Here is a 12,648-nt window from a genome sequence, read left to right as displayed (position 1 = left end):
TCATCTGTGCAAGGGGCTGCCTCATGAAAGAAGCCAACATCTGTGCAAGGGCTGCCTCATGAAAGAAGCCAACATCTGTGCAAGGGGCTGCCTCATGAAAGAAGCCAACATCCAACATGACCCTAATCACCCTGGTAACAACAGCCTCTCACTGCCAGCTTCAGAAGCCAGAGATCCAGCACCTCGGGTTCCAACAGTTATCAAACTCTTTTTCCAATTTTTCTCATTAATGAAAGTAAATCATACAATCAAAATACAAGAAAATACATAATATTTATCCCATATAATCCCCCCCACCCCTAACTCACCCCTCCTGACCCCCCTCTAATCTACCCCGAAAGGAGGAAGAAAAAGATAGATCAACTTACATAACAACCATCAACTGTTGCCATGGTTTAGTGCAACCACAACCACCATGGGGGAAAAAAAACAATTACAAATTCAGACCTATACATCTCACATACAGGCTCCAAACTTTAACAAAGATCATTATTACACAAATTATACGTCATTTTTTCTAATGGAATACAGGACCTCATTCCCGAATGCCACCGTTGAATACTCAAATCAGTCTCGTTTTTCTAAGTAACTGCCAAAAATTTTCTAGCCACAACCAGAGCCAGAGCCAATCTAAAAAAAAAAGCAATTTTAGTCTTATTTATTTTAATTCTAAACTCAATTTCTTAATATAACCCAATAAAAATACCACAGGGTCAAGTGAAGTTTTAAATTTAAATAAAAGTTTCTAAAAGTTCCTCAATTCTATTCCAAAAAGGTGGCACTGACTCACATTAACTAAATAGAATGCAAGAAAGAGCCAACTAAAACATAAATCAGAAAATATAAACTTGTACTTCCTTAACTTTTCAGGAATTAAACATAACTGGTGAATAAAATTATAATGCGGCCCACCATTGTTGCTGAAGACCCTGCATTGTGCTGGAATACTAACCCCTTCTCACAGCACCAGGTATAACATGGGAAAAAAACGATGCATTTTCTTCTCCAATCCAGTCCACACCCCGGGGTTGGAGACAGGTCCAGTGAGAGATGACATAACGGACTTCAGAGCTCATGGCCAACAGAGCACGCCCAGACATCATCACTCCAAACACGGTGCCCCAGCCCAGCACCTGGTGGAAGAACCAACGGTGCCCTGGATCATGGCTCACCTTCACCATGGACTCCTTGTCCCGCAGGCTGCACTGACAACGGCTGAAGGCAGTGGAGCGGTCCTGGGTAGAAGCCATCTCAGACTGCAGCTTGTCCTGGGGAGGGAAAGGAGGATCCTGGGTGTGAAAGTGGCCCAGAGAAAGGACAGGGGGTGAGTGGATGGCAAGACTGCTCGGAGGGGTCTCGGGACAAACAGCCTTTTCCTTAAACACTTCACTGCCCAAATTAGCTGTAGCTTATGAACACCCCCCCCCTCCCCTCCCCCCTCCTCCCCTCCTCCCCTCCCTCCTCCTCCCCTCCCCTCCCTCCCCTCCTCCTCCCCCCTCCTCCCCCCTCCTCCCCTCCCCTCCCCTCCCCTCCTCCTCCTCCTCCTCCCCCCCTCCTCCGCTTCCCCCGCTTCCCCCGCGCCCCCCTCCCGGTCCCCCCTCCCGCTCCCCGCCCCCCTCGCTCCCCCTCCCACCTTGAATGCCTGGGCAGCCTCCTGAATGGGGCTGGCGCAATGGTCCCGGTGCTCCGGCCCGTCTCGGCAGCCCAGGCAGAGAAGCCGGTTGTCCGTGTGACAGAAGAGCTGGAGGCGGAGCCCATGCTCAGGGCAGTAGCGGTGCGCGTCCCGCCGAGAAGCGTCGCTCAGCTGCTGCACCACCCGGTTGGGCCGCAGGTGACCCGGTCCCGCGGCCTCCCGGCACTCGGGGCAGAGGGGAACGGGGGGCCGAAGCTGCCAGAACTCCTGGACGCACCGCCGGCAGAAGTTGTGTCCGCAGCCCAGGATGACGGGGTCGGTGAACAACTCCAGGCAGATGGGACAGAGCAGCTCCTCTCTCAGGGGGAGATCAGCCCCAAGCCCGCTCATGGCTGCTCCGAGCACCGCCAGCGAGGGAGGGGCGTTCCCCGACAGCAGCCCCGGGGGCTTTATAACTCCATCCCCATCTCTGATCCCTCCTCAATCAATCCTGTTAACTATGCTCATGATGGCCCCCCCCCCAACACTCCTCTCTCTCTCTCCTCCCCCCACACTCTCCCCTCCCTCTCCCCATCCCCCCACTCCCATTCCCCTCTCCCCTCCCCACTCCCTCAACTCAAGGGTGCGCCGGGGACGTTGAACATTCCCATAAGGATTTCATTAGTGTCAGGTGTTGGACACTTTGGGAGGTCAAACCAGGGCAGGAATGGAGTGAAGTAGGAACGGCGACCGACGCTGGGGTCCAGCACAGGACGCAAACAGACGAGGGAAACTCACAGGGGCCACAGCAACTCGAGCAGTGGTTTCCAAAGTTTTCTTCCCGCTCACATCCCACCTTAAGTAATCCGTGCCCACACCTGTATCTGTGCCAGTACGCCTGTGTCCCTGTGCTCACGTCTGTCTTGGCCAGTACACCTGTGTGCCAGTGGCCCTGTGCCCACGTCTGTGTCTGTGCCAGTACGCCTGTGCCTATGTCTGTCTGTGCCAGTATGCCTGTGTGCCTGTTCCCTATGCCCATATCTGTGTCTGTGCCAGTATGTGTGCCTGTTCCCTGTGCCCACGCCTGCATCTGTGCCAGTATGCCTGCTCCCCGTGCCCATGTCTGTCTGTGCCAGTATGCTGGTGCCCCTGTGCCCACATCTGTCTGTGCCAGTATGCCTGTGTGACGGTGTCCACATCTGTGACTGTGCCAGTATGCCTGTGTGCCGGTGCCCCTGTGCCCAAGTCTCTCTCTGTGCCAGTATGCCTGTGTGCCAGTGCCACTGTGCCCATGTCTGTGCCTGTGCCAGTATGCCTATGTGCTGGTGCCCCTGTGCCCATGTCTGTGTCTGTGCCAGTATGCTGGTGCCCCTGTGCCCACATCTGTGTCTGTGCCAGTGTGCCTGAGTGACGGTGTCCACATCTGTGACTGTGCCAGTATGCCTGTGTGCCAGTGCCCCTGTGCCCAAGTCTGTCTCTGTGCCAGTATGCCTGTATGCCAGTGCCCCTGTGCCCATGTCTGTGCCTATGCCAGTATGCCTATGTGCTGGTGCCCCTGTGTCCATGTCTGTCTGTGCCAGTATGCCTGTCTGTCGGTGCCCCTGTGCCCGTGTCTGTGCCAGTATGCCTGTGTGCCTGTGCCCATGTCTGTGTCTGTGCCAGTATGCCTGTGTGCCTATGCCCACTTCTGTCTCTGTGCCAGTACGGCTGTGTGCCGGTGCCCCTGTGCCCATGTCTGTGTCTGTGCCAGTATGCCTGTGTGCTTGTTCCCCTCTGCACATGTGCCTATGTGACTCTGCCTTTGTAAAAAACACAAAATGCTGCAGAAACTCAGCAGGTGAAACAGTGACCTTTATGTAGAATGTTGGAATCTAGGGGTTAAAACATTATGAAAGAAATGATTAATTAATAATTTTGTATTTACTGCATGGTTCAGGGAAAAAGAGGAATGTGATTAAGTGGCAATGGAGCAAAGTTGGCTGAGCAAAATTGCCTGCTCCCAAATACAGGGAGAGGAAATGCATAAAACGATTTAGGAGGAATGCTCAAACTGAAGGAGGTGGTGAGTAGCACAGGAGACACAGGCCAGACCAAAACAAAGAATGGCCTGCAAGAAACAAAGGGAATGGAAAACCAGTCTAGGAGGAAGATTAAGGCATGAGGAGGTGTTAAAGAGAACAGCAGAAATTGGCCATTCAGGAACAGAATGGTGATTAGAAATATCTGGGGATGAATTAATTTCTGATCAAAACAACAGGATAGTCTGGCCTGGAGGATTAAGATGGGAGCGCTACACCCCAGATATCTGCAAAACAGGAGATGACTTGTGATAACCCTTATGCAAAAAGATCTAGCAAAGGAAGACAACTTTTGTTCTGTATGATAAGGTTGATCGATATAAACTGAGCCAACTGCACAATAGGGGTCAGACTTGGGGAATAGCTCACTGTGCAGGTGACCTATGAACTAATGACTGAACCAGAGCTCTGTTAAGCTTTATTCTTGTGCTGTGTAATAAATTGACTGTTGAACCGAACACCTTCTCCTATCACTTCATTCAAAGAACACGCTGGACTCAGACCACACATAGACTAAATTAAGAGTAAGGTAAAGCCAGAGTCCGACAATTTGGTGACCCCGACGTGATGAAGATGGAGAAGTGACGGAAGAAAAAGATACGAAACACCGGTCGATTGTGGTGTGGTGATAACAACAAGTGGCCATTCAACAAAAGGAGGTAAGCAGACGCCAGTTTAAACGAAGTTCTGCTATTGGCAACGATAAAATTGTGTTTTGTCACTAATCTGCAAAAGTCCTAGTTAAAGCCAAAGAATAAAGCTTCAGACGTTAGAGGCCCCTGTAAGAAGCGGGGGTTAGAGTCCCCTGCAAGAAACGCGGGTTAGAGTCCCCTGTAAGAAGTGGGGGTTAGAGTCCCCTGTAAGAAGTGGGGGTTAGAGTCCCCTGTAAGAAGTGGGGGTTAGAGTCCCCTGTAAGAAGTAGGGGTTAGAGTCCCCTGCAAGAAGAGGGGGTTAGAGTCCCCCTAGTAGAATGGGATTAGAGTCCCCTGTAGAAAAAGGGGGTTAGAGTCCCCCTAGTAGAATGGGGTTAGAGTCCCCTCGTAGCGATCTCGAGATATAGGTTTAGACACTTGGCCAAATAGAATAGCGTACATTGTGTTATAGTTATTTGGTTTAGTAGTGTATAATAAGTATTTGTTTAAGGATCGTGTATTATAGAAGTGTATAATAAGTATTTGTTTAAGGATTGTGTATCATAGTAGTGTATAATAAGTATTTGTTTAAGGATCGTGTATCATAGTAGTGTATAATAAAAGTATTTGTTTAAGGATCGTGTATAATAAGTATTTGTTTAAGGATCGTGTATCATAGTAGTGTATAATAAAAGTATTTGTTTAAGGATCGTGTATAATAAGTATTTGTTTAAGGATCGTGTATCATAGTAGTGTATAATAAGTATTTGTTTAAGGATCGTGTATCATAGTAGTGTATAATAAGTATTTGTTTAAGGATCGTGTATCATAGTAGTGTATAATAAGTATTTGTTTAAGGATCGTGTATCATAGTAGTGTATAATAAGTATTTGTTTAAGGATCGTGTATCATAGTAGTGTATAATAAAAGTATTTGTTTAAGGATCGTGTATCATAGTAGTGTATAATAAAAGTATTTGTTTAAGGATCGTGTATAATAAGTATTTGTTTAAGGATCGTGTATCATAGTAGTGTATAATAAGTATTTGTTTAAGGATCGTGTATCATAGTAGTGTATAATAAAAGTATTTGTTTAAGGATCGTGTATCATAGTAGTGTATAATAAGTATTTGTTTAAGGATCGTGTATCATAGTAGTGTATAATAAGTATTTGTTTAAGGATCGTGTATCATAGTAGTGTATAATAAGTATTTGTTTAAGGATCGTGTATCATAGTAGTGTATAATAAGTATTTGTTTAAGGATCGTGTATCATAGTAGTGTATAATAAGTATTTGTTTAAGGATCGTGTATCATAGTAGTGTATAATAAGTATTTGTTTAAGGATCGTGTATCATAGTAGTGTATAATAAAAGTATTTGTTTAAGGATCGTGTATCATAGTAGTGTTAAATAAGTATTTGTTTAAGGATCGTGTATCATAGTAGTGTATAATAAGTATTTGTTTAAGGACCGTGTATCATAGTAGTGTATAATAAGTGTTTGTTTTAGGATCGTGTATCATAGTAGTGTATAATAAGTATTTGTTTAAGGATCGTGTATCATAGTAGTGTATAATAAGTATTTGTTTAAGGATCGTGTATCATAGTAGTGTATAATAAGTATTTGTTTAAGGATCGTGTATCATAGTAGTGTATAATAAGTATTTGTTTAAGGATCGTGTATCATAGTAGTGTATAATAAGTATTTGTTTAAGGATCGTGTATCATAGTAGTGTATAATAAGTATTTGTCTAAGGATCGTGTATCATAGTAGTGTATAATAAGTATTTGTTTAAGGATCGTGTATCATAGTAGTGTATAATAAGTATTTGTTTAAGGATCGTGTATTATAGTAGTGTATAATAAGTATTTGTTTAAGGATCTTGTATCATAGTAGTGTATGATAAGTATTTGTTTAAGGAGTGTATATCTTGGGTAATAGTTATTGGTTAAGTATTGTGTACAGTGTGCCGCGGGTGTTTATAATAACGTGGGAAGGGTCGAAGTAGATTGCAGGTTGGCAAAATCCTACCAGGGGAGAGACCCAGTGAAGTACGAAGTCTAAAGGATTAAAAATCGGAACATAGATGGAATGAGTAATTAGGGATGTCGGGCAAAAGTTCGGGGAAGACAGATGGATCCCCCATCTGTAAACCGACAGTGGGAAAAAACAAGGAATCAATTACTGGGAGGATTACCGAAGGGAGAGGAGGTACAGGCTATGGCACGGTACGAACAGATATGGAAAGAGCTGCAGAGTCAGGGGAAGGTACCGCGAGGGTTTGAAAAAATCCGGCTGATAATGTACTTAGGAGAAGCCGAGAGGGAAGCGGCAAAGGAGGTACAGGAACATGAGGCAAAGGGACAAGGATCTATATGGAATAGAAGAAGGCTTAAATAGCAGAAAGAAGTGAAGGAACAGAGAAGGGCAGATTTACACAATATGACATTGGCTTGCATGGCTGTGGAAGCGAACCTTCAACATGATATTAAAAAGGGATCCCCTATCACAAAGGAGAAAACGGGGGAGGTTAAGCCATCAGCCCCGCTATATCCAAAGTTACCAGAGACATTGCCACCACCTTATCCTATTCCCCAGATGCCAACGATGCAGATAAGTGAGGGAATAGTGAATGTCACTGAGTTAACAGGTCCAGAACTACATGAGGCGAAGGAGAGACTGAAGAGAGTTGCGCAGGAGAGAGTGGAGGAAACAAAGGAATGGGTGCACGAAATACAGAACGATATATGTGCAGTAAGGGAAAATAGTAGGTGCTTGGGAAAAACAGATGAGAGAGAGCTGGGACAAGAAGAGGAGAATAGGAAGGGAAATGACCCAGCGAGTGTCAGATGGGAGCGGGAGAGAGAGCAGAACGAGGAAAATGAAATAGCTAGTGTGAGTTTTGAGAGTGAAGAGGAGGAACAGCCAGTCACGATCAGGGGAAGCATGATCACACACAGAAGACAGGGTCAGGAGAACCCTCGCTCCCCTTTGGGATATGCGTTGTGGGACAGGGAGGAAGTATGGCTTCCAGAAAGGTATAGACAGGTGCCGCTAATTTATAAGGGTCCGCAAATTGGGGAAAGGTATCAACCCTTCTCATTCACCGACATGAATTGTATTTTGGACAAAATGCCACCTCCGAATGAGGGAGGTGGAGTGTGGATGGGAAAGTTCTGCCAATATACGATGGGACATAAGATAGCCATAGGGGATTGGAGAGCATTATTGGGGAAACAGCTTGGGCTGTGGGAGATACAGCAGGTAGAAATGATCGCAGGAATCACTAGGTGCCTCGATGCCGAGCCATTTGCCAAACATGCTACAGTAGTAGGAGGGGCAATGCGGGATAAGTTTCCCCTTCCCCCCGGTGTCATGCAGTCCCTGACCTTTTCCATAAAGGAGGATGAGGAGATCTCGACCTTTTTGAGTCAGTGTAAGGAGAGTTGGACGGATAAAGCAGGAGTACACCCAGCCACAGATCCCTTGCAGACTACACTCTTTAGGGCTGCAGTAACGAGCGGACTGCCAGCTGTAGTTAGGGAGGCGTTAGAGAATAACCCTGATATTCCTGGCTGCTCAAATGAGCAATGGGAAAAACATTTGACCCATCACATGAAACGTTACAGGGCTAAGCAAAAGGAGGACAAACAAACTACAGAGTCGGCACAACTGCAACTCCTTAAACTTCAATTGGACGAGGCTAGGAAAAAGGCAAATGAGGCAAAAAAGATTTCCTCAAAGGGTGCGAACCAGATGATTCAGCATCCACCGCAGCCACCACAAGGGAATAATACAAGTTGGCACCCGGCCCCAAATTGGGCACCGGGTTCCACCTATGTGGGCAGAACGGGAGGTCCAATGGGGGGATTCCGAGTAAGAGGGAGAGGTCAGGGTGCTCCACGAATGCAACCAGCCGTATGTTTTGTATGCGGTCAGCCAGGACACTGGAAGAGAGACTGCCCCCTAGTTTGGGGTCCTTAGGACACTGGGGCAAGGGGATATGGACCACCACAAAATGAGCATTGGGTCCAGCCCCAGAGATCGTCAGTGCCACCCCCGGTACATCAGGCACCCCATGCGGCTCTAGCTCCGAAGAGACAATTCCCTTTGCTGACAGAGGAGGAGCAATATTGCCCACAGTGACGGAGCCCGAGCACCCACGAGCAGGCTAGGTTGGCAGACCCTTTCCTGCAGATTAAAGTAATGGACATGGAAGTATCCTTTTTAGTGGATACGGGAGGCAGATTTTCAACACTCACTGGCGCTGAGTTTCAAGCTAAAACATTATCCTCTAGCGTCCAGCTGATAGGGTTCTCGGGTACACCAGAAAATCTGCCATTTTCTACACCACTAGTCACTTCTGTGACAGGACAGACTTTTACACATCAATACATTTTGTCAGCCAGGTGCCCTACTAATCTTTTGGGCAGAGACCTGCTGGTCAGGTGCAGAGCATCAATCCTTTGCGGACCCAGCGGAATAGAGGTCACCTTTCCAAATAGATATTCTATGAACTGTTCATTAACTACACTTCATTCCAGTTCTCAGATGTTGTTGGCGGCAGCTGGAGGATCCGTGTCTGAGGGACAATGGGCTGACATTTACTGGGGGCTGTTGGAACCGGAGGACCCACAAAAGGGAGGGCTGCTAAAGCTTTATAATCAATGGAACCCGTGGATCCAGGTGTTACACCCGTATACCCCTCCCTCGGACCCCCCCCCCCATATGACCCTCTTTTACGATAGGGGTGGGGATGAAATGTTTCAGCATGCCTTTTATGAAGAGGTAGAGGGCATGCTATGGGAAATTAATTCGGACTACATAGTGGTAGGAAAGGAGGGAGTGGCCACTACGGTAGCACTGACATCTGAACAGCTGGAATGGTATGTGATGGCAGGTGAGGCCATTCCTCATGTCTCCCTTGCAATTGGCACTACTCACCAGGCAAAAGATTTGGGACCGATGAGTCGGAACTTGATGTCCTTTAGTGACTGGTCTGACACCCAAATACCAACAGTGCAGTTCTCCTCATCTGGTCAGGCATACAGGATTTTGTCCCCGACATATGATCGAGTCCTCCTTGAGCATAGACACATTGAACACTTTCATGGTAGAGAGAAGATGGATCACCCCGACTCGGCCCCTATGCTAGATTCTCTCCCTGAGAACCTGTGGTCAGTGGGATCAGCAGATGTGGGTTTTTGTCAGCAGGTTGATCCCATAACCTTCGAACTGTCAGATTACACCCCAATTTGGCAGATGCAGAATCCCCACAAACCTGAAGCTGAGGAAGGTTTGGCAGATACCATTGATGGCCTTATGTATTCAGGGGTGTTGGAGCATTCGAGCTCAAGTTGGAATACACCCATCTTACCTGTTCCGAAACAGGAGACGGGAAAATATCGGATGGCCCATGACTTAAGGCGCATCAATGGTATTGTGCGAACACCCACAGTTTCAGTACCAAACCCATATACTGCCATGACTGCTTTAACCCCTAACCACAAGTGGTTCTCTTGCATAGATTTAGCGAATGCTATCTTTTGTTTGCCGCTGGCAGAACCATTAAGAGATGTGTTTTTTTTGTTCACGTATAAAGGTAGAAAGTTACGGTATACTAGGCTTCCGCAGGGCTTTATCTTATCAGGTGTTGAAAGAACAGCTGGGGGGGCTAGCACTGCCAGGTGGGGTAGTTCTGATCCAGTATGTAGATGACATCCTATTAGCAGCACCTGATCATACTTCCTGTTTGGAGGCCACCTGTCTCCTGCTAGTGCAGCTGTTCAAGGCAGGCTTTAAAGTCTCTCGCTCAAAGCTGCAATGCTGCAGACAGGTGGTCACCTTTTTAGGGAGAATGGTCTCAGCGAAAGGCACAGGGATTTCCCCTGCACATCGAACAGCGATACTACATCATCCAAAACCAAAGACAGTTAAGGAAATGCTTTCGTTCTTGGGTTTGTCAGGTTGTAGTAGGCAGTTTATCCCATCGTATGGTGAGTTGACATATCCACTGCGAACTTTGGTGAATGAGCAAGGGATGAGGAATCTGGGAGCTACACTTGATTGGACTGCACAGGCTGAGATGAGTTTTATTCTATTGAAGCAAGCTCTTACAACAGCTATAGATTTGGCGATTCCAAATTATAACCTCCCTTTCTTTTTGGATGTTTCTGAAAAAGCACACACAATTGATGGTGTTCTTTTTCAGAAAAAAGGGGGTGGAAGATGTGTGCTCATGTATGTGAGTATCACACTAGACCCGACGGAAGACAGACACCCACCATGTACGAGACATGAAGTGGGAGTAGCAAAGATTCTACAAAAGGTGGCACACATAGTAATGGGACATGGCCTGACGGTATTAACAACACATAGCATTGTAGCACTTGTGAGCTTGACAGCATTTACAATGACTTCACTAAGGCAGACGAGACTAGAAAAGATCCTGAATGCTCCAAATGTTACATTTACCCATGAAGGCATTAACATGGCAGACAATATGGGAGAGGGAGAACCACACTGTTGTGAGAAGAGGGTAGTAAAGGATATTAAAATAAGACCTGACTTACAGGCTACACCCTTGAGAGAACCATATGAAACCTTGTTTACAGATGGGTGTTGTTACAGACACCCCACAGATGGATTGAAAGCTGCCTATGCGGTGGTACGAAAAACTACAGGAGGAATTGAAGAAATCATTACAGGGACAGTGAGAGGAAAGGAGTCAGCACAACTCACAGAACTACAGGGAATGATAGCAGCATTAGAATGGGCAGAAGGGAAGGAGGTCAATATATCTACAGACTCGGCATATGTGGTAGGGACAATACTGGTTGAGCTTAGTCAATGGATTAGAAGTGGGTTTTTAATAGCAGCAATAACCCCAATTAAACACGAGAAGGACGTTGGAAACTGGCTGAGGCCCTCCTGAAACCAAGGGCATTAGCAGTTCTTAAATGTAAAGGACATGATAGAACAGATACGATGGTGGCTCGGGGAAATCAGGAAGCGGACATGGCCGCTAAAAGGGCAGCAGGATACGGCCCTCACTTTATTATGATACAGGCAGACAGAACAGCACATGACTTATTAACACTGTGTAGGGTAGAAGTAATAATACAGGAACAAGTAAAGGCATCACCTCAGGAAAGGATGGTATGGGAGGAAAGGGGGGCAACCGAGGATCAAGGACTATGGAGATCGATAGACGGGAGGCCAGTTTTGCCATCTGGACTCATGAACCCCCTCCTTGAGGAGGCGCATGGGCTAACACACTGTGGAAAGAAGCAGATGATAAGGTATTTGATCCATTGGTGGCACCCCTTCCTGCCGGCGATGGTGGAGAACCATATTAGAGAGTGTGAGGTATGTATAACTTTCAATGTCAAGGCGACTGTAAAGCCACATGAAGGACAGTTCCCATTTCCTAAGTTACAAGGGCAGGAAATTGTACTTGATTATATGGACATGATTGAGAGGGTAAGTGGCTATCGATACCTCTTAGTAGCAGTAGATGTGTTCACAGGGTGGCCGGAGGCAATCCCTGCCAAAAGAGAAGATGCAAGGACGGTATGTAAATTCCTGATCAACCAGTATATTCCAAGACACGGAGTTCCTAGAAAAATTAGGTCCGATAATGGAAGTCATTTTAAGAATAATGATCTTCAGGAGGTAGAAGCAATGTTAGGGTTAAAACATGCCTTTGGAACGGTGTACCATCCACAATCCCAAGGGAAAGTGGAGAGGATGAACCAAACAATAAAAGGTAAGATCGGGAAAGTACAGGCACGGACCAAACTAAATTGGGTGGATGCGTTGCCCCTGGCATTAATGTCAATAAGGAGTTCGGTAAGTTCTGTGACAGGTTTTACTCCATATGAACTACAAACGGGGCACCAGTTTCCGGGGCCTGGAGCCGGAATTCAGACTACGAAGAATGAGGTAAGTTCAATGGGATGTAAGCTTTATTATGATAAACTAACGGCTCTGGTGTCAGATTTTTCACAACAGGTCACAAGTCCCAACAGAAAAGGGGAAACACCGATACCTTCAGTCGCGGAGTGGGTTCTGCTAAAGGTCATCAAGAGAAAGTGGTCGGAGCCCAGGTGGACAGGACCCTACAGAGTGGTGGAGAGGACGTCCCAAGCGGTTCGACTACAGGGAAAAGGCAAGACGTGGTATTATTGGAGTCGGTGAACAGCAACGGACCCACCTACACGGACACTGGAACAGATTCGAACAGAGATGACTGGGACCCTGTGAAGAAACCATGGACTAAGAACACTTAACACGTCCCTTTTTAAAGAGACTATTGGACTACGGT

The 12,648-nt window shown here is 46.6% G+C and overlaps 2 protein-coding genes across 2 annotated transcripts in view; one reads left to right on the top strand and one right to left on the bottom strand.

The window, feature by feature from the left end:
• LOC138753036 (zinc-binding protein A33-like) overlaps positions 1-2,106 on the bottom strand; it is a 5,868-nt gene extending 3,762 nt beyond the window's left edge. The window contains 2 exon segments of the mRNA XM_069915629.1: positions 1,022-1,268; positions 1,634-2,106. Of these exon segments, the coding sequence (XP_069771730.1) occupies positions 1,022-1,268; positions 1,634-2,023 (637 nt within the window). The 5' untranslated portion in view covers positions 2,024-2,106.
• A 625-nt stretch (positions 2,107-2,731) lies between these two features.
• Positions 2,732-3,405, top strand: LOC138753035 (keratin-associated protein 10-6-like). Its single transcript, XM_069915628.1, has 2 exons — positions 2,732-2,921; positions 3,011-3,405. Exons 1-2 carry the CDS (start codon positions 2,732-2,734, stop codon positions 3,403-3,405), a joined length of 585 nt encoding a protein of 194 aa, XP_069771729.1.
• The last annotated feature ends 9,243 nt before the right edge of the window (positions 3,406-12,648 follow it).

This window comes from Narcine bancroftii, chromosome 2 (assembly GCF_036971445.1).
Source record: "Narcine bancroftii isolate sNarBan1 chromosome 2, sNarBan1.hap1, whole genome shotgun sequence".
Taxonomy (NCBI): Eukaryota; Metazoa; Chordata; class Chondrichthyes; order Torpediniformes; family Narcinidae; genus Narcine; species Narcine bancroftii.
Note: the sequence above shows the minus strand (reverse complement) of the source record. Positions and strands in the feature narration are given on the sequence as shown.

What these genes read in the sequence shown, in the direction of transcription:
- LOC138753035 (XM_069915628.1), top strand. Translation starts at nt 2,732, where the DNA reads ATGTCTGTCTGTGCCAGTATGCTGGTGCCCCTGTGCCCACATCTGTCT. An exon ending in CCATGTCTGTGCCTGTGCCA is followed by an intron (nt 2,922 to 3,010) that starts GTATGCCTATGT and finishes TGTCTGTGCCAG; the next exon opens with TGTGCCTGAGTGACGGTGTC.